General features: G+C 43.5%; 1 protein-coding gene across 3 annotated transcripts in view; it reads left to right on the top strand.

Moving 5' to 3' along the window:
• Window positions 1-21,508, top strand: part of ITGB4 (integrin subunit beta 4) — a 147,141-nt gene that overhangs the window by 24,895 nt on the left and 100,738 nt on the right. For all 3 annotated transcript variants that reach the window (XM_068263278.1, XM_068263276.1, XM_068263277.1), the window contains exons 2-5: window positions 5,777-5,863; window positions 16,128-16,210; window positions 18,164-18,265; window positions 20,389-20,593. In XM_068263278.1, the coding sequence (XP_068119379.1) occupies window positions 5,785-5,863; window positions 16,128-16,210; window positions 18,164-18,265; window positions 20,389-20,593 (469 nt within the window). In that variant the 5' untranslated portion in view covers window positions 5,777-5,784. The remainder of the gene's footprint in view (window positions 1-5,776; window positions 5,864-16,127; window positions 16,211-18,163; window positions 18,266-20,388; window positions 20,594-21,508) is intronic.

Genomic DNA, 21,508 nt, shown 5'->3' with positions numbered 1-21,508 from the left:
TTTAAAAAGCGTTGTACTATGGATAAAACTCACACATTTTATTTGCCCATTTGTCCCATTTATTCTCTAGTACTATGTATAGTGCAAGTTTTTTATTTGTAAACATAGGTGCATTTTTCCCATTTTGCGGCTGTCACTAATTACAAGCCCATATTTGCAAAAATAAGAGTTATATACCCTTATGACATACTTATTAAAAAAGTTCAGTCCCTATGGTAACTATTTATGTATTTTTCTTATGTCATTTTTTTTATTATACGCACTTTTTTTTTAGGGTGACTATGAGAGAGTTGAGGAGATAATGGGTTAATTTCAATGGGAAATGTATGTATTTTTTTAATTAAATTAATGTATGTAGGTGTAATATTACTATTCTGCCACTAGATTCCCCCACTTTTATTCTTCTTGTGTACTGAGCGGTACGCAGAGGAAGTTATGTATGTACACTTTACGTTCTATTTTGTCAATGACCACAGCATCTCATTGATGGCGTGAGGTCCCTCCAGCAGTGAGTCAAGAAGCGCATGCTCAGATCAGCCACAGGCATGCGCGCGAGTCAGAGCGGCCTTTACAGGCCGAGGAGGCGGATCTAGGTGATGTCAGCAGCTGACATCACATGAGGGAGTGTCTGGGGGAATTGCTATTTGGGTATATAAGGGCAGGAGCTTCAGTTGCTCACTGGCCTTGATACTAATCAGTTCGCTGGTTCTAGGTTTAGCTAGCTACTTTGAGCTACATTTCTACATTGTGTAGACGCACATTATATATGTACTCCAGTTAGTCAGTCGTTTGTTATTTTCGTATTATTATTATTATTATTGTAATTCATTCGTAATATTCTAGTAATATTATTGAAGTAACATCTATTGTATATTATGTGTGTTCCGACCTTTTGCTTGCCTTCTGACCGCGCTCTAGTCTGATCCTTCTGTACCGCGGCCATCTGATTTACGTTACCGACTCGGCCTGTCCCTGACTATGTTACTGGTTGATCCTTGCAATACGACTGACATCTGATACACGTGTATGACCCTGCTCCAATGTGACTACGATTTAGCTTAACGACTTTGTACCTCGATATCGATACTTGTGCACAAGTCCTGACCGGTGTAAGACTACGCTTTGTACTTTATTGTGTAATTATCTGTACGTTATCTCATCCCGCACCTGCGTGATACTATGATATGAGTTATCACAAATTGAGTGAATCAGGCCCATATATCGGTGAATGGGAACTGTAAGAACCCCTTAGTGGTGAAGTGGTTAATGAGAAGGCTATTTGTACAGTACAGAGTGCAGTTTGGCAAAATAAAAATTAAAAAAAAGGTAAAGTGAAACTAAAGCAAGAAAAATGTCACTTTGGCAAAAATTGTTGTTTCCTCTGCAAAATGGATTTCATGAATTTTGCTTAGACATCCCTTATTACAGTGGATCCGAGATAAACTTTTACTCATTGCATAATTGTGTTCCTTTCATATAGTTTATAGAGCATTACCATAGCTCCCAACTGTCCCAGTTTTGGAGGGAGAGTCCCTCTTTGGCAGCCCTGTCCCTCTGTCCCTCTTTCCTCCTCATTTGTCCCTCTTTCAGGACTTTATCCCTCTTTCTATGTAAATATATATATGCTCTACTAAAAAATGAGTTTGACTCTACACTTTATTCCCATCCTTTAAATTGATATATTAATTTTAAAATGGTAATATGAAAGAAAATGAACCAGGACAGAAAGGAGCAGTGTGGTTTGACTTATAAAACAACCTATTTTTCTTATGAAATCTTTATGGTATGCGTGGCTAGGGGTGTGATGGGGGCGTGATCACAGGTGTGGCAGGGGTGTGGCCTAAGTGTCCCTCTTTCTCATCTCAAAATGTTGGGAGGTATGGGCATTACTCAAGCCAAATACTTTTTTTTTGTTTTATTTTAATACTCTTATACACTAGGAAGGGCTTATGGGAGCTCAGTCTGGGCAGGAGGAGGCTACTAGCCAGAGATTTCAGAGGCAGAGGGGAGGAGGAGAGGGGAGTGAATTTACACACAGGCAAGCTGATAGCATCTCCAGCCCTCAGCCTGTGACAATGTGACAAACAGAACATGGCTGCCCTCATTGTATCACAGGAATACATAATCATAAACTTTTGAAGCTGTTTGCAGCTAGATTTGCTGTGTAAACTAAACTTTAGATAAGACATATATAGGCAAGTTACTTGTTATAGTTAGTTTTTCATCTCAGATCCGCTTTAAGTCTGCAAACTTTGGTTGACTCCCCATAAACAAGATGTCCCTATTATTATCTTTGTGTGGACAGCTTTCTACAGAGAGAGAACACTTGTGAATGGGTGAGTGGGAGTGACATTGCTAGACTAATATTTTCCCTCCCTGTGACCTCTGACACTGAATATTTCAGCTTGTAGTATTGTATAAAATAATAATTCACAACATGGGTGGTTCCTCTGCTCCAACAACAACCACACCAGATTTCCCCCTGCTGGTGCCCTTGTGAGCCTTGATGATTAACTGCAAACATAATATTTATTCACTACAGCTTTAGTATGAGTCGAATAACACATTTCAATAAGATGAAAAAAATAGAGTTTGTTGGCTAGCAGCAGTGATCGGAAAATATAAAGCTCCAGACAAAGAACTTTGCACAACTAACCCAGAAAATGTTTGGGGCGCTCTACAGCTAAATATTTAGCCCAAATAAGACTATTAAAGAAGAACTCCAGTGAAAATAATGTAATGTAAAAGTGCTTCATTTTTACAATAATTATGTATAAATGATTTAGTCAGTGCTTTCCCATTGTAAAATATGTTAAATCCCTGATTCACATTCTGACATTTATCACATGGTGACATTTTTACTGCTGGCAGGTGATGTAGCTGCTGCTTGCTATTTTGGCCGTTGGACACAGCTGTAAACAGCTATTTCCCACAATGCAACAAGGTTCACAGACAGGAAACTGCCAGGAGTAACACGGTCCTCAGTTTCTTCTGGGAGGGGTTTCACCACAATATCAGCTATACAGCGCCCCCTGATGGTCTGTTTGAGAAAAGGAATAGATTTCTCATGTAAAAGGGGGTATCAGCTACTGATTGGGATAAAGTTTAATTTGTGGTCGGAGTTTCTCTTTAAGATGTTATCCATATCTTTTTTTATAAGAGGTTTAGAAATGAATAGCTGTGTGTAGAGTTATTTGGATCAGACTGCAGATTATATAAGCAGTTATACAAGCTGTGCACTGACTACTTTACATTATATCAAGTTATCATGTCTTATAGGGACCCTGAGCTGTGAATGAAATAAAAATTTGGACTTACCTGGGACCTCCTCCAGCCCCCGTAGCTCCCCTCTCCTTGTCCCGCTGGCGGCTCCGGTAATTGGATGTGTGCACCTGCCGTGGTCGTCGTAAGCCTCCTGCGCATGCACGGGTCTCTAAAGACTGAACGCGCATGCGCAGAAGGCTTACGCCGACCGGCGTGATGAAGCGATGTACACGAGGCTTCACCCGACGTTGCCGATTACTGGAGCCGCCAGCGGGACTAGGAGAGGGGAGAAGAGGATGCCAGAGGACCTCGCGGGTGCCGGGGGTGGGGGGGGGGGGGGGGTGCAGGGGCTGGAGGAAGCCACAGGAAAGTCCAAATTTCGTTTTTATTCACACCTCAGTGTCCCTTTAAGTGTTGTCCTATGGAAAGACATAATAAAATATTTACTAAAATAGATGTAGTCAGAACTGGAAGGAATCTTATTGAAAGAAAATTGGGAGCTTCTAAGAGGAACTGAGGGCGAGATAAGAATGTAATATTCATCTGCAGTTATATCATGTGTTTATTTTAAATCATTTTACTTCATTCAGGTTCCCTATAAAGTGAAACTAAACTCAGAACTTTGTCTTTGTCGTAAAAGATTAGCCACAGCATGATAACCTTTATGGGAAACATTTTTCATTACAATGAAATTCCTAAGGTGGCCATACACTTATAGATTTGCAGCAGATTCGTCCATCAGATAGATCTATACCCCTGTTTTATTACCCAATGAAGCTGGCTACGCCTGCGAAACGCATTGCATCTTTTTGGGGAGTATACAATACATTTGTTTGTCTGAATTGACAGTTCTCGTGTCTCTGCTTCTTGGACGTAAGTCCACCGCTGCCTCCCAAGCATTTTTAGAGTTTTTAGACCTTTTTATCCTGCTGGCGCCTCTGTTTTCTTACGATAATCATAATAATCAGGACTGTGGAGTATAGGAGTTGGAGCAATTTTGGATGTCTGGAGCCGGAGTCGGAGGTTTCATAAACTGAGGAGTCGGAGTCCGATGATTTTTGTACCGACTCGACAGCCCTGATAATAAATGTAAAAACTGCACAAAACCCCCATTGCATACTAGTACCAAGAGAACTTCAGCCAGATCCAGCTAAGAGCATTGAGTAGCTAATCTCCCATCATGGATACATCCCATAGGGCCATATCAATGCATGCCAGGAACTGATGAGATAGTATTCAATATATTGGAAGAAATCATGAAAAATGTGTCCTTGAGGATTTATTCACAGTGGGAATAAGCTTAGCCCACTGCAATGATAAGCCTATGGAACATTCCCAGTGCGATGTTATCGCCGCATTGTAACATTAGCGTTATAGTAACACACTGCTTCAGGGGCAGGTCTGCAGAAACAGATGGAAACAGCCCTCATAAATTCATGCTATCCCACAATGTAGCCTCCTGTGCTAAAATATGGACAGCCTTAAGAATATAACCCTGCATTTCAACTTCGCTCTAAAACATTATTTACAGTATATTATATGCAACCAGCATTTTTTTTTTTTTTACTAGACCAGCATTGGAAGGGTTAAACACAGAGGTTTAAAGTTCCATGGAGAGATATGCAGAAGTTCAGATAGATACATTTAACTAAATGTTACACACTCTTTGGCTGTCCTCCAGCTCCTTCTCAGTCAGAGAGAGTGAGTCACATTACACACTTAGATACATTTATGTAAACAAAATGTATCTATGTCAGCTTCGGATGCATCTGCATTTCTCTCCAGGAACTTTAAAGTCCTGTGTAACCCTTCCAATGCTGGTCTAGTAAAAAAAATGCTGGTTGCATATAATATACTGTAAATAATGTTTTAGAGCAAAGTTGAAATGCAGGGTTATATTCCGCTTTAATGTAGACTATTAAGCCAGGGACCCACTAGCAGTGCTTTTCTAAGCGGTAGTGATTTAAAAAGCTCTTGCTAGTGTAATGCCTAGTACACACCATACAATTTTCTGTTACATGCCCTGTTAGATTATTTCCTGTAAAGTACTGGTAGAGACCGGTCACTATCTCTGGTGCATTGTCTTCTCCTGCTGAGTAGAACAATGCCTAATTGCTGTGCAGATAGATGGTTAGATAGATAATTTCCAACATGTTGGAAATCATCTATCTGGCAGGTAAATCTAACAGAAAATCGAATGCGTTTCTGCCGCACGTTTATCCTCTCGATCGTTTTTGCCGCCTGATTCTGTAGTTGATTCTCATATCTTCCGCTCATTTTTCTTATCTTTTTCCGTTCACTTCTATCAGAAATTGAGAGGTGAAAGAATGGAAAGGGAGATCGGAAACGTCGGAAATTATCTATCGAACCATTTAATCAGCTATAAAACGAACCGTGTATTCCCAGCATAACAGAAAATTTGGCTATTGATTATTTTTACAAAAAAGGCATTGGCCATTGTATCTGAATGTTTATAAATGTATACTAATACCAAAATGTGTTTGTCTGACAGGTGGGGAGATGTACCCCCCTCACCTCCTGGGGTGCCTGCTGCTGCTGCTGCTGCTTCTAAGTATATCTGTCACCAACTGCAACAAAAGTAAGTGCTGCATGTAATGTCTGTGTGTGTTTATGTAGACACTGTAGTTTGCAGTAGGTAGTGTCCCATATACACTGGGCAGACCCCTGTACACTGTATACAGGGGAGCGTCTGTCTATACAGATATGTAGACCTTGTAACACAGGGGATAGGTAATGTGTGCTTCTTGCCTTATGGGACAGGCACAGTGCAAAGCAAGTCTGAAGACTGAGAGTGTTTCATCAACACCAGTATTTATTTTATGGTTTACAGGCTATATACAAGATATCACTCCCATCAGGGGCATAGCAATAGGGGGTGCAGAGGTTGCGACTGCATCGGGGCCCTTGGGCCAGAGGGGCCCTCCCTCAACTTCAGTATTAGCTCTCTATTGGTCCTGTACTCATAATAATCACTTCTATAGATACTTTGAATAGTGGTAATCATTAACAAGCTGCTCCCCATCCTCTTCTTGCACCTCTGACACTGTAGTTGCCATTGGCAGGGATTGCTATGTATAGAGTGCTTGGGGGTAATCAGTAACAAGCTGCTCCCCATCCCCTTCTTGCACCTCTGACACTGTAGTTGCCATTGGCAGGGGTTGCTATGTATAGAGTGCTTGGGGGTAATCAGTAACAAGCTGCTCCCCATCCCCTTCTTGCACCTCTGACACTGTAGTTGCCATTGGCAGGGATTGCTATGTATAGAGTGCTTGGGGGTAATCAGTAACAAGCTGCTCCCCATCCCCTTCTTGTACCTCTGACACTGTAGTTGCCATTTGCAGGTTTTATTGCGCCATATCAATTGTTATGTATTGAGAGCTTGGGGGGGGGGGGGGGGGGGGGGCATTGTAAAACTTGCATCAGGGCCCACAGCTCCTTAGCTACGCCATTGACTCCCATAATCAATGCTTATAGCTGTCATGAGTTCTTCAGTAGAGGATGGTAATTAGAGTAGAGAATCCATTTTCAACTATAAAAGCAGTATGAACTGTTTCAAATTAAAACTCTTCAAAGGCTCGTACACACGTGCAACTTTTCCACCCAACTATCGTCCAAACTTGGTCTGTTGGACGATAGTTGAGCGCGCGAACGTGTAATAAACGACTAGACGAGAGACTGATAACAGGCAGTTTGACTCACACAGCTGTTTGGTTGATATTGTGCAGTTGGCCACGTGTGCACAAGGGGTTTGCACGACTTATACTTGTTCATATCGTGCACTCTCTTGTTCCTCTTGCATGTACAGTATGCAAATGAGTTGGTTGGTGCACGGAAAATACAAGTCGTGTAAGCACTTGGTTGAAAGGTAGGTCGTGTTGTCGTGTTGGTTGCGCGGAAACCTTGCACCTGTGTGTGCGAGCCTTATGACGGTTGGTCATGCATTAAAGTCATTGGGAATGGGGTTAAAAAAAAAAAAACAGATACTCACCTAAGGAGAGGGAAGGCTCGTGTCCTAATAAGTCTTCCCTCTCCTCTCCCGGTGCCCTCGGTGCAGCGCTGGATCCCCCGTTTGAATCCCCCGCCAAGGGGAGGCGTCGGAATTCCTCCCAAAGACAGGCGGCTCCATACTGCGCACGCGTGAGTGTGTGAGAGAGGGCACAGTACGAAGTGGCCCGTCTTTGAGAGTACTCATGCTCCCAAAGATTTCCAAAGCCTCCTCCCGGCGGTGGAGAGAGTAGTATTTGGCCAAATTGGAGCTACGCTAGAACGGGCACCCAGAGAGTAGAGAGAAGGCTCCATAGAACCCAGAGCTTTTCCTCTCCTTATTTAACCTCCCTGGCATTCAGTTTCCCCAGGATTTCTGTGCAAAAAGTGATAAAATTAATTTTTATAACTTATTTTTCCCTGTAACTTGCCGAAATGTGTCAAGCAAAGGTCTAGTGTACAGTGCAGGAGAGTATTGATGTGTATGCATGTTTATACTGTTCACAACATGTTTTGTATGGATGGATAATCTGTCAATACCGCTAGGGAGGATTAAGTATCTGGCTTTAGGCTAATTTCACACCAGGACGTTGCGTTAGAGGGGGCGTTAAGGTCGCATAACGTCAACCTAACTCAACGCCTGGTGGTGCTGGATCTGGACGTCAGAGTGAGCCGCGTTGTGCAGCTCACTCTGGCGTCAGTGATGCCGTGATGCGCACTCTTGTGCGCATGCGGCATCACGTGGTCCCGCCGGCCAATCGCCGCACAGAGCGGCCGCTCCAGGAAGTAAACACTGCACGTCACACCGTGCAGTGAATATTAATTAGCCATGTGCCTGGCCGAGGAGGGAAGACCTCCTCCTCCAACACTACTGAGCATGTGCGCACAGCATAACGCACAGCATGCAGCACTCTCAACGGACGTCCTGCGTTACAATGTAACGCAATGTGAGCACTGTGAACAGCCCCATTGATTTTTCATTACTGTGCGGTGGGCTGCGTTACAGGCTGCACTAACGTGCGCCTGTAACGTCCCACTGTGAAAGCAGCCTTAAAGGTTCATACAGACGTGCAAGTTAACAGCATACGCAGTAATTAGATTACTTTCAGCATAATGCTAGGTACACACCATACAATTTTCTGGAAGATTTACCTGCCAGATCGGTTATTTCCAACATGTCCGATCAATTTCAATCATTTTTCCAATTGTTTTTTTTATAGTTTTTTTCGATTGATTTTCGTTCAGTTCTATGAAAATCAAGTAAAAAAGATTGATAAAAACTATCAGAAAATCAAAAAAAATCGATCGAAATTCAGATCAGACATGTTGGAAATAATTGATCTGGCAGGTAAATCTGCCAGAAAAACGTATGATGTACCTAGCATAAGAAAAGGATTGTTTTTGTTTCTGCAAACACTGTCCTTATATCTGACTCTTCATTATGCTGGGGATACACGGGTCGGCTCGATTAGCCGCCGGATCGACCCCCGCTGCGTCCCCGCTTGTGCGCGCAGATCGATTGCAGCTCGTCCCCGCCGGCGCTTCCTTATCACCGCTCGATTTCCCTGCCATTGTCCGCCGGCGGGGATCGAGCGGGCGAGGGTCGAGCAGCATGATTGGACCAGCTGAATATTATCATCTGGCCGGATCAGCTGGTCGATACACGGTACAGAAACGTACTGTGTATCCCCAACATTAGAAAGTTGGACATGGACTGCATGGAATATAGATTGTGGAATGCTTATTGGCTTGATGGAATCTTATAAATCTTCTCCTCTCTTATTATGTTATTGATAATAATGAGATGGAATGTTCAGGTCATGGCAAGCGGTTTTGTTACAGAAACTGTTTAGTTACAGCTGTACTGTAACAAAATATAAAAAAAGCTACACAAAAACGCTCAAAAAAACGCTAGGCATGTGTAGAAATTCTCTCTAAACCTTCCTAGAATCGCTCTGAAAAACCTCTTCAAAAACCGCTAGCGTTTGCGGATCCGCTAGCGGTTTTTGGTGTGCACCGGGCCATACACTGTTTTGCTTTTTGATTGTTTATTTGTATTGTTCGGTGCTCTGTGCACTAGTAAATGCTGAATAAAACGATACCGTAGTTACTTGGCACTATACTTTTTGTGAGAAGAGGAAATGACTGTTTGTTTTGTAGAGAAGGAAATGACTATTCTTGTTACCTGGGGAAGGAGATGACTATGTCTGTTATTGGGGTGTGTCAAGCCGAGTAATGTTGTTATGGAAGAGGGGAATATATATTTTAGTATTTATATAGCGCCGACATATTACACAGCACGGTATAGAGTATATTGTCTTGTCACTAACTGTCCCTCAGAGTGGCTCACAATCTAGTCCCTACCTCAGTCCTATGTCTATTAGAGATGTCGCAAACCTCCGATTTTTGGTTCGCGAACCCCGTTCGCGAACTTCCGCGGAAGGTTCGGTTCGCGTAAAAGTTCGCAATCCGCAATAGGCTTTAATGGGGAGACGAACTTTGAAAAATAGAAAAAATTATGCTGGCCACAAAAGTGATGGAAAAGATGTTTCAAGGGGTCTAACAACTGGAGGGGGGCATGGCGGAGTGGGATACACGCCAAAAGTCCCGGGGAAAAATCTGGATTTGACGCAAAGCAGCGTTTTAAGGGCAGAAATCACATTGAATGCTAAATTGCAGGCCTAACGTGCTTTCAAACATCTTGCATGTGTATACATCAATCAGGGAGTGTAATTAGAGTTCTGCTTCACACTGACACACCAAACTCACTGTGTAACGCACCGCAAACAGCTGTTTGCGTAGTGACGGCCATGCTGGACTGGTGCGCACCGTGGCCAGAGTGCAGGCCGGGGCAGTTTTCCAGCCCATATGGTCGCCGGGCTGTGGTAGCTCAATGAGAAAACAACAGTGACTGTCCAGCTGATCAAATTTGGTCTGTCCACAATGAAGCAACGACCTAATTATCTTCTTGTATGTAGGTAGGCATAGGTAGGAGTCCCAGTATAGGTAGGTAGGCATAGGTAGGTGTCCCAGTAGTTAGCTAGGCATAGGTAGGAGACCCAGTATAGGTAGGTAGGCATAGGTAGGAGTCCCAGTATAGGTAGGTAGGCATAGGTAGGAGTCCCAGTATAGGTAGGTAGGCATAGGTAGGTGCCTCAGTAGTTAGCTAGGCATAGGTAGGAGACCCAGTATAGGTAGGTAGGCATAGGTAGGAGTCCCAGTAGTTAGCTAGGCATAGGTAGGAGACCCAGTATAGGTAGGTAGGCATAGGTAGGAGTCCCAGTATAGGTAGGTAGGCATAGGTAGGTGCCTCAGTAGTTAGCTAGGCATAGGTAGGAGACCCAGTATAGGTAGGTAGGCATAGGTAGGAGTCCCAGTAGTTAGCTAGGCATAGGTAGGAGACCCAGTATAGGTAGGTAGGCATAGGTAGGAGTCCCAGTATAGGTAGGTAGGCATAGGTAGGTGCCTCAGTAGTTAGCTAGGCATAGGTAGGAGTTCCAGTATAGGTAGGTAGGCATAGGTAGGTGCCTCAGTAGTTAGCTAGGCATAGGTAGGAGACCCAGTATAGGTAGGTCCCCTAGTATAGGTAGGTAGGTAGGTGTCCCCGTATAGGTAAGTAGGTGCCCCAGTAGTTAGGTAGGCATAGGTAGGTGTCCCAGTATAGATAGTTAGGCAGGGCCTGGCTGGCACAGTAATAACAATTACCAAGGTCCAGCTGCAACAGATAGGGCTGTATAATGTCAGTGTCAGTGAGCAACACACACAAAAAAACACATCAGGAAAACATTATCTCTCAAAAGAGAGCTGAGGGGTGCTATTTTAGCAATAACAATCATCCAGGAGCAAGCCAAGAGCCTAACTAATCTTTCCCTAGGAGAACAAGTCTGCAGCAGCTGTCCCTAGTCTGTCTCTAGCAGGCACACGAGTGAGTGTAATGGCCAGCAAGCCTGCCTTATATAAAGGGGGGTGGGGCTCCAGGGCTTAGTGTAGCCTGAATGGCTACAATGTGCCTGCTGACTGTGATGCAGAGGGTCAAAGTTGACCCTCCATGTGCATTATGGGGCGAATCGAACTTCCGCAAAAGTTCGCCTGGTGCAGGCGAACGCGAACCCCCTAAGTTCGCCTGGAACCGTTCGCTACATCTCTAATGTCTATGTATGTATCGTGAAGTGCATGTACCATAGTCTAGGGCCGATTTTTAGGGGGAAGCCATATCTGTATGTTTTTGGGATGTGGGAGTGAAATGGAGTGCCCAGAGGAAATAATTGATTCCAAAGGATTTTTTTTTGTTCAAAACTGTTGTAATTGGATGAATGTAGCCTGAAACTGAGATGATATATTTTAGTTCTGAAGAGTGTAGAAATTGTAGATTTGGGATTGTTACAGCGGTCTGTAACACCATTTCTCTAAAAGACTGTACCTGGGACCTCCGTCAGCTGGACATGAGCCTTGCTGGTCCCAAAAACATGGGAGTCAACTCACTAACAATCAGTAGAATTGCCCTGTGCAGAAATCACACACAGCCATGTTACCAGTATTAGAGCGGATCCGAGATGAAAAACTAACTATAACAAGTAACTTGTCTATATATCTTATCTAAAGTTTAGATAGTTTACACAGCATATCTACCTGCAAATTGCTTCAAAAGTTTATGATTATTAATTCCTGTGATACAATGAGGGCAGCCATGTTCTGTTTGTCACATTGTCACTGGCTGAGGGCTGGAGATGCTATCAGCTTGCCTGTGTGTAAATTCAGTCCCCTCTCCTCCTCCCTCCTCCCCTCTGCCTCTGAAATCTCTGGCTAGTAACCCCCTCCTCCTCCTGCCCAGACTGAGCTCCCATAAGCCCTTGCTTCATTGCCAAGGCTCTCTGGGGAAACTGTGGGCGAGGCTTGTTTAGTTAATAGGGAATTAAAGTATTAAAACAAAACATATTTGGCTTGAGGAATGCCCTATAACAGTGATGGCTAATCTTGGCACTCCATCTGTGGTGGAACTACAGGTCCCATGAGGCATTGCAATACTCTGACAGCTCTAAGCATAACTCGGGGAGGCAGAGGCATGATGGGATTTGTAGTTTTGGCACAGCTGGAGTGCCAAGATTAGCCATCACTGCCCTATAAACTATACAGGAAAAAACTAGCTGGTCCACACACCAGCTCATCCCCAACTAACTGCATTAGGTAGTGCAATGCTCGAGCCGTTACCACAGCAACATGGAGGGCAGCTCTCTCTCCCTGGCCACGCCTCCTTCCGCTCTCCCGCCTCCTTGCACCCTATGAGAGACAACACAGACTTTCCGTGCAACTACTTGACCCAGAAGTCAGGCAAGGGAAAGTGGGCTATTGCAGCCCACGGGAGCGGCAGTTTTTGCGGCTATCTGATCCGCTCAGCCCTGCAGATCAGGTGGCCTACTTTTTTTCTTTTCTTTTTTTCATTTTTTGAGCCCACCTCGGGCTCTCTTTAAGACAAAGAAGATAAGGAGAGAAGAAATGATTTGATGAAACAGCTGTGTCTGTGTCCAAGCAAACCTAAATTTATCAATGATTCATTCATCAAGAAAGATACTGCACTCAGGCCAGTATAGTATAGTATAGAGTGTGCTATGGGTTAAGTATTGGAAAGTAGCAGAAAAAAGGGGGGATTGCCCATAAAACAGCACCACTTACTGTTTCAAAAAATATCAACAATATTTTATTGTATACATTTGCCTTCCATATAAAAGCTTCAGGATAAAAACATTAAAAAACAAACCGCAGATACTGATCCATCTATTATAATATTGCAATATGGTATAAATAAATCTGTAGTCAGTATACCTGGCATCCAATAAATGAATCACCTGCAGCTATATGCATACAATAAAGTGTCAAATGTGCAATAATGAAACTACATTCAGGATATTAAACAAATAAAAAATATACCTAAAAAAAAAAAAAAAAAAAGTGATCACATCGTGCAATAAAAATCGTGTAAAAACAAAATAGTGTACAGCATGGGAAAAGTGCCGTATTAGGCCGTGCTATGACTAAAGAATATGATGCTGGCTGGGGACTAGAGAAGGCCCGAACAGTTCTCTGGTGGATAGTTCCTGACAAATTTTCACTGTTCGCATTCTCGGCGAACTACAAACCAATGGCGCGTTCAACTCGCCCCCTATACATCATCATGGAGCCAAACTATGACCCCTTACCTCACAGTCAGCAGACACATGGCAGCCAATCAGCTAACACCCTCTCCTGGACCCCCCACCCCCCTATTAAGAAGAAGTTGCGGCGGCCATGTTGGATTAATTCTCTGGCTGTTAGTGAGAGCAGGGTCAGACTTGCTGTAGATAGGTAGGGAAAGCATTAGCTAGGCCTGTGTCCTTGTTCCTCACTTGCTGTGAAAGCACCACAAAACAGGCATTTTGAGAGCTAGCACATTGTCTCCTATGTTTTTTGTGTGTCACTCCACAGCCCATTAACACCCAGAGCTGCTACATTAAAGAGAACCCGAGGTGGGTTTGAAGAATATTATCTGCATACAGAGGCTGGATCTGCCTATACAGCCCAGCCTCTGTTGCTATCCCAAACCCCCCTAAGGTCCCCCTGCACTCTGCAATCCCTCATAAATCACAGCCACGCTGCTGACAAACAGCTTGTCAGAGCTGGCTGTGTTTATCTCTATAGTGTCAGTCTGCTGCTCTCCCCGCCTCCTGCAGAACTCCAGTCCCCGCCTGCATCCCTTCCCTCCCTGCTGATTGGAGGGAAGGGACGGGGGCAGGGACCAGAGCTATGCAGGAGGCGGGGGAGCAGCTGAGACTGACACTACAGATGTAAACACAGCCTCACAGCACGGCTGTGATTTATGAGGGATTGCAGAGTGCAGGGGGACCTTAGTGGGGTTTGGGATATCAACAGAGGCTGGGCTGTATAGGCAGATCCAGCCTCTGTATGCAGATAACATTCTTTAAACACACCTCGGGTTCTCTTTAAGTTACAGGCACAGTACTGCTCCAGTGCATTATTATGTCACTGTATTCTGATAGTGCTATTGCATTTCTCTGTGTGTGACCCTCCACAGCCCACTACTACTATTATTGCTACATTAAGTTGCATGCACAGTACCATTCCAGTGCATTATTTGTAGGAATGTAATGGGATTTCTGCCCTTTAAGAATTTGCGTCAACTCCGGAATTTTTGGAGGGACTTTTGGCATGGATCCCCCCCCCTCCGGCATGCCACAGTCCAGGTGTTAGACCCCTTGAAACAACTTTTCCATCACTTTGGTGGCCAGAAACAGTCTTTGAAGAATTTAAAATTTGCCTGCCCACTAAAGTCTATGGCAGTTTGCATCTTCGCGATCATTTGCGGAAGTTCATGTTCGTGAATGGAAAATTCTATGTTCGTGACATCTCTACTGTTGAGTGTGATAGAAGGTTGTACATCACCCAGGAATACAAATTGGGACCAGGCTGGATCAGGCTGAGGAGGGTGTCAGCGATATCGGGGTGGATATGTCCACCAGTACTACGGGCAAGTACTCATTTCATTCATCAGCATGACTTTTAGCTGAACATGCTGATTGTAACCAATAAGAGAGCCTAAACATTTTGATTAGACTGAATCCATAAAAGTTAGACTCAGCTGGATAACCTTTTGTGTCCCTGAAGACACAAACTACAAACATCCTTTTCAGTACAAATGAATGAAAATTAAGAAACATTTATACGTACAGATAAAAGCCAAATTACACTCATTATCCAGATATTAGAAGAAGCAGTTACTTTTAGCAGCAGCAAAACATGGTTGGGATTTGGGAACACAAAAGGATGCCCAGTGACCTTGGCCTTTATTCAATTCACTTTTTATCTTACATTTTCTTCCATGTTTCATCTTCTGTTTTAAATAACTGTTCAGCTCTCTGCAATTAAAAAAAAGTACCAAAAAGATAGTGGAAAAGGTCCTGTCTAAATTGCTTTCTGGTGTCTTAAAGGAATCATCAGGCTAAAAACAAAAAATGAGCTTTACTCACCTGGGTCTTTCTCCAGCCCCTTGTAGCTGACTGTCCAATGCTGACCGCTCCGCTCTCTGCTGCCGTCCTGGGCTCCCCACACGGTGCAGAGGCGCAGTGCGCTGCGGACAACGTGGCCATGATTGACAGCGACGTTTCACGCAGGCGCAGTAAGGATGACCTCATCCTCTGCACCGTGCGGGGAGCCTAGGATGGCGGCGGAGAGCCGAGAGGTCAGCGTGGGACAGTCGGCTGCAAGGGGCTGGAGAAAGACCCAGGAGAGTAAAGCTGATTTTTTTTATTTTTAGCCTGATAATTCCTTTAAAAAGAACTTTATTGATAAAGTGAAAATATAAAAAAGAAGAAAACTTAAGAGTAAAAGTGGAGAAAAGTACAATGAAATATGATGCATTAGCGATTTCTTTAGTAATCAGTATTGAAAAGATTGTGACGGCGGCAGATCTCCCCCCTTGGCAAGATTGGGGAAGGAATGGTCAAGCAAGATCATAAACGAAGCAATCCCCACTCGCTACTTGAGTTTGTTGCAGCGGAGAAAACACCAAACACAGTGTTTCTTTTATCACCCATTTCCTCAGGTTACAGTGCCACTAGGTGGTTCAGAAGTGTGAGTGCCTTTTACGGAGCAATTTAACGCAGTCTTATTTTATTTATTTGACTTAATTGACTGAAGCTGTCTTTGACGTACATTACTACCTTTCCACACTAAGGATAATGAATAATAGACTTTAAACATGTTTTTCTCGTGCTGTTTTACAACAATGGAGCTTTTTATTTTTTGTACCTTGTATAATTGTACTAACATAGCACCTCAAGTTTATGGAAGCATTCTTTTACTTACAGTTAATCGGTGTGTGGCCTCCAAAGCACAGACCTGTACTGAGTGTATGCGTGTAGACAAGGATTGCTCCTACTGTGCAGATGAGGTAAGGCAGGCTCTGGCCTGTGAATAAATGACTTAACCTGAAAATAACAGTCTATCAGTTGCTCAAATATACATCACTAAACAGAGATTTCTTGTATATGTTATGGACAAAGCCAGAAGTGTTGCCAGTTCCCAAATTGGCTGGCCAATGTGGGAATTGGCCAAGAGATTTAACCAAGGTCAGATGCAAGAGAATATATTGTACCATGGCTGGTGAGGTGACAATGGTCATTTTTAGAAATGTCCGGCAAATTCCCAATTAAAAAAAAAATGCCGAAACGTAGCTTTAACACTTCAAATATAAAATTCCACAAAGCCTATTGTCCTTTACTAGTAACTGGCAAGTGGACGTGTTAAAAGAACATTAAAGGGAACCCGAGGTGAAGCGACGTTCGCATAATCACGCGCCTGTACCCATGTCACGGCATTATGTAAATGACCAAAAAATCGCAGGTCGCCTGGAAATTCGTCCGTAAAATTGCGACATGGTTACATAACTTAAGACTCATCCATGAAACAACTACTGCGCATATGTTAGGGCAGCTGTCAGACTTCACCCACTTTAAATGGCAGCAGGGAAAAGTTTGAAAGCTTTCAGAGAGTGTCGTTCCCTTAAAGGATAGCCAAACTTTAACTTGCAAATTGATGCCAAGTATATCAAAGCTGGACAAACTATCTTGTAATTTGCTTTTACTAAATCTTACCTTTACATTTCAGTGTGCGCCTAGCTGTGATTTTAAGATGTGGCAGATAATGAATTATAATGAAATATGTTTATTTGCAGCTATCAAGGTAGTTTAGTTTTCAGTGAATGGCATGTTGAAGCTTTTCTTTTGCACACACTCAGATTATTTATCTGTAGATATGTCCAGTCACCACTTTCTGCCCAGGTGATCAATCGTATCGCTTGTCTCACTCAGCAGTATTTTGTCTCCACAACACAAACTAGAGAGAGTGACGTTGTCTGTACTTAATTATTGAGATATATATCCAGTAGTTGTCCTGCAGGGAAAGTAAATAGTGCAGCCAGTGCTTTTTAAAGTATATCCAGTTCTCAGGTTACAAAGTGGTTAAATAGATCTTGTTACTTCACTTCTGCACTACAGGAAGTGGCAACTTTTTTCTATCCAGTAAAAAGAGATTGTTTAGGTGGAAAGTGGTATTATTTCTCTGCCCTGTTATGATGATTTATTGATATTACATAATTTATCCATTGCATGGCAAAATTACAGAAATAAACTAGTTAGGAATGCAAAAGGCATCATTACCAAATACAATCAGAGGTTGGAGGAGGCACACGACAAAAGCTGAAGACAGGATGTCTATAGGATAAAATAATGGAACGTAGGTGCTCTGAATCCGTACTGCTTTCCTCGAAGACACTATTGCATTGCCCTGAGGAAGCAGGCGTGTCCCACAAAATGCGTTGTGCTTTTTGGTGTCCAGTAAATGTATTCTTAAACCTCCACACCGAGTTAAGACTGTTCCATTATTTTATCCTATATACATCCGGTCCTTTGCTTTTTTTAGGGCACCTTCTCCCACCTCTAATTACCTGAAGTAATAATATAGCCAGTGGTCCTTTATTGTTTGGAGCATGGCCCATATGCAATTCACTCTTTCACCTGGATTTTCTCCTAGGTGATAATTGTAAAACTTGTCAATAAAATGCCTTCTGAGAAAGCTCAAGGGAAAAAAAGTGAATTGCATATGGCCCCTTATCTGTGTGGAGACGGAATTCTCCACATGCTCGAAACAGTGGTTGCCTAATAGCAACTCTTGCTTGTAAGTAGTGATTGTTTGAAAAGTTGTTATTTTTACATTCAGAGACACTACCCCATATTGGCACTCCTGGTGTTCCCCTCCGCGGAGTTCTACACCAGAATTTCATCCAGCAGACACCCAGCACTGCAGTCAGAGGCATCGCTGACCATCACATTGTTATGTCTTGCAGAGTTTTCGTAATGCTCGCTGTGACCTGTGGGACAATCTCCTCCAAAATGGATGCAGTGCAGCTGGAATGGTTTACATGAGGAGTGAAGTCCGGACTCTTCGGGTGAGTCTTCAACTTAAACTTATTTACAGTTTTTTTAGGTCACTTAAAACACTTTGAATTGGAGAAATGTGCTTACTGTTTTAATACATGTTGAATGCATTACAGTTTGTAAAGCATCTGGAGGTACTTGCTGTTATGCTGGGATTACACGCTTCGTTTTTGAGGTGATTAGATGGTTCGAGAGATAATTTCCGAAATGTCCGATCTCCCTTTCAATTCTTTCGCTGCTCAATTTCTGATAGAAGTGAATGGAAAAAGATACGAAAAACGAGCGGAAGATAAGAAAATCGCCTGCAGAATGGAGCGGCAAAAACGCTCGAGCGCAGAAACAAACTGTGTATTCCCAGCATATCACCCGTCTATTTCTTGCAGGATTTGCAAAGCCGTAGAGCTAGTCTTGGGTTATGCTGTTGTTGACCAGCCCACTAGTGGTTAGAGGTGTTATGCCTACTATACACCATACAATTTTCTCTTAGATTTTTCTGTTAGATTATTTTCTGTAAAGTACTGGTAGAGACTGGTCACTATCTCTGCTGCATTGTCTTCTGGTTATCTCCTGCTGAGTAGAACAATGCCTAATTGCTAAGCAGATAGATTATTATTATTATTTAGTATTTATATAGCGCCGACATATTACGCAGCGCTGTACAGTGTATATATATATATCTTGTCACTAACTGTCCCTCAAAGGAGCTCACAATCTAATCCCTACCATTGCCATATGTCTATATTATGTAGTGCAAGTACTGTAGTCTAGGGCCAATTTTAGAGGGAGCCAATTAACTTATCTGTATGTTTTTAGAATGTGGGAGGAAACCAGAGTGCCCGGAGGAAACCCACGCAGACACGGAGAGAACATACAAACTCTTTGCAGATAGTGCCCTGGCTGGGATTCGAACCAGGGACCCAGCGCTGCAAGGCGAGAGAGCTAACCACTACGCCACCGTGCTGCCCATAGATGGTTAGATAGATCAATTCCAACATGTTGGAAATGATCTATCTGGCAGGTAAATCAAACAGAAAATCTTACAGATAATTGTATGGTGTGTACCAAGCATTATGCAGGGAATACACCATAAAATTTTCTGTTAGATTTACCTGCCTGATAGATAAAGTTCAACATGTTGGAAATGTATCTATCTTACCATCTATCTGCCGAGCAATTAGGCATTGTTCTACTCAGCAGGAGATAAACAGAATCTAACAGACAAATCTAACAGAAGAATCTAACAGAAAATTGTATGGTGTATTCCCAGCAGGGGCCCATACACCTAACGATTTTCCCACCGATATACAGCAGATTCGATCACTGTGATCGAATCTGCTGTGAAATCGTTGCGCAAACGCTGACAGAACGATCGATTTCCGTCCGAAATCAATCGTTCCTGTCGATTCCTATCGATCCGTCCGTGCTGAAGATTTCGCTCGATCGCCGGCGGGTCGGGAGTGCGTCAATAGCGGCGCTCGAATGTCCGACGACCGACTCAATACAGCAGCAATACATTACCTGCTCTGCCGGCGCGTATCCCCGCTGTCACTGCTGCCTCGTCTCCACGCTGGGCTGCGGCATGCTTCACCTCTTCCTGTCCCGGCAGGAAGATTAAACAGTAGAGCGCCCTCTATTGCTTAAACTCCCCCCGGCAGGAAGTACAGTGAAGCTGGAGGAGAAGAAGAAGACAGCGGAGACCGGGGGACTTGCGCTGGCCTGAGCAGGTGATGTATGCAGGGGGGGGGGGGGGGGGCGGCTGCAGCGGCAGCTTCACAGACTGTGATTGGTTTCATGCTGAAATCGGTTCACAATCTGTTTGCAGTAAAGGCAGCCATACGATCCCTCTCTGATCAAATTCCATCAGAGAAAGATCTATTTGTTGGTCGATCTGATGGCAAATCGACCAGTGTATGGCCACCTTAAGTGACACACTGATTGGTGTGTACTAGGCATAAGTGACCACTAATTTTCACCAGAGAGCACTGCAAGGGATAATGCCAAACAGGTCACAACTGAGATAACTACTAGTGGTTGAGAGAACAGAGACACCCGGAAGGTGAAGAGCATGTCACTACGGTTTTCTTTGCTCTGTTTATGCTAAACTTATTGAGTAACAACGTCTGTGTGTCTGCAGAAAGAAGAGATTATTACCACCACCAGTACAACACAAGTCTATCCTCAGCACATGTCGATGCGACTGCGGGCGGGGGAGGAGCACACCTTTGAGTACCGCGTCTTTGAGCCTCTGGATACGCCTGTGGATCTGTATATCTTGATGGACTTCTCTTACTCAATGTCTGACGATTTGGAAAATCTCAAGAAAATGGGAGAAAGTTTATGTAAGCCCAGTTTATATATTGAGGTTGATTAATTTTGCAGATTGCAAAGGGTTAAACTGGAGATTTCGGCCATGCGGCACGAGGCAAACGTTTGTGCTGCTTGTGCGTAGTGTGCAGAGTCTGCCATGGAGCGCGCTGGAGTGAGTGTTACAGAATAGCTACCTGTTGTGCCGCTCACATGATCGTAGTGCTGCTGAGATGAGGAGGAGACATCCATGTAAGTAAAGAAAAGTCATGCCCCTGACATGCTCTATGCCGAACTCTGCAGGAAGGGGGCAGTGCTGCTACATAGAAATAAGGGCGCCATAGTTTGTGAATTCCGCTCAACCCTCGCTGCAAGGACAGTGCAGGAAGCAGGCCAGTCAAACCCAACAGCATTGACGTAAGGAGGACGTTCCGCACAATGTCCAAAGTATAAATCCACCTTTATTGCATCATCTTAAAACCACACAGCCAGGTAGCTGAGCCTGACATGTTTCCGACTCATACTGGCCCTTAATCCTAGCTATGATTTAGGACCAATGTGAGTTCAAACCATGGAATAAAAATAAGCCAATTATTTTGCAAAATCAAGTTTCAGAAATTTTGCACATTAATGGGGTGTCAAGAAAGTGGGGGTACTCTAAGGGGGCACGCACCACCAAAGGTGAAACTTCCATAACAGGGGCACAATAATAGAGACACTATAATGGGTATACTAATAAGGGGGACCACCATAGTTGGGGAACTGCTATAAAGAGGTCACAATCCCGGGCACGGTCCAACCGTGCTTGGCGAAATAAATTCTGATTCTATAATGGAGGTCATCTGAACGGGTGGATCACCATATTGAGGGTGGACTATGTCATAATACAGAGTGGCTTTTTTCTATTTAATCTTTGTATTATAATGATTGATTTCTTTCAAATTCAAGCA

Source organism: Hyperolius riggenbachi, chromosome 12, assembly GCF_040937935.1.
Source record: "Hyperolius riggenbachi isolate aHypRig1 chromosome 12, aHypRig1.pri, whole genome shotgun sequence".
Lineage (NCBI taxonomy): Eukaryota > Metazoa > Chordata > Amphibia > Anura > Hyperoliidae > Hyperolius > Hyperolius riggenbachi.
The sequence above is the reverse complement of the archived record's forward strand: the minus strand, read 5'-3'. Positions and strand labels throughout refer to the sequence as shown.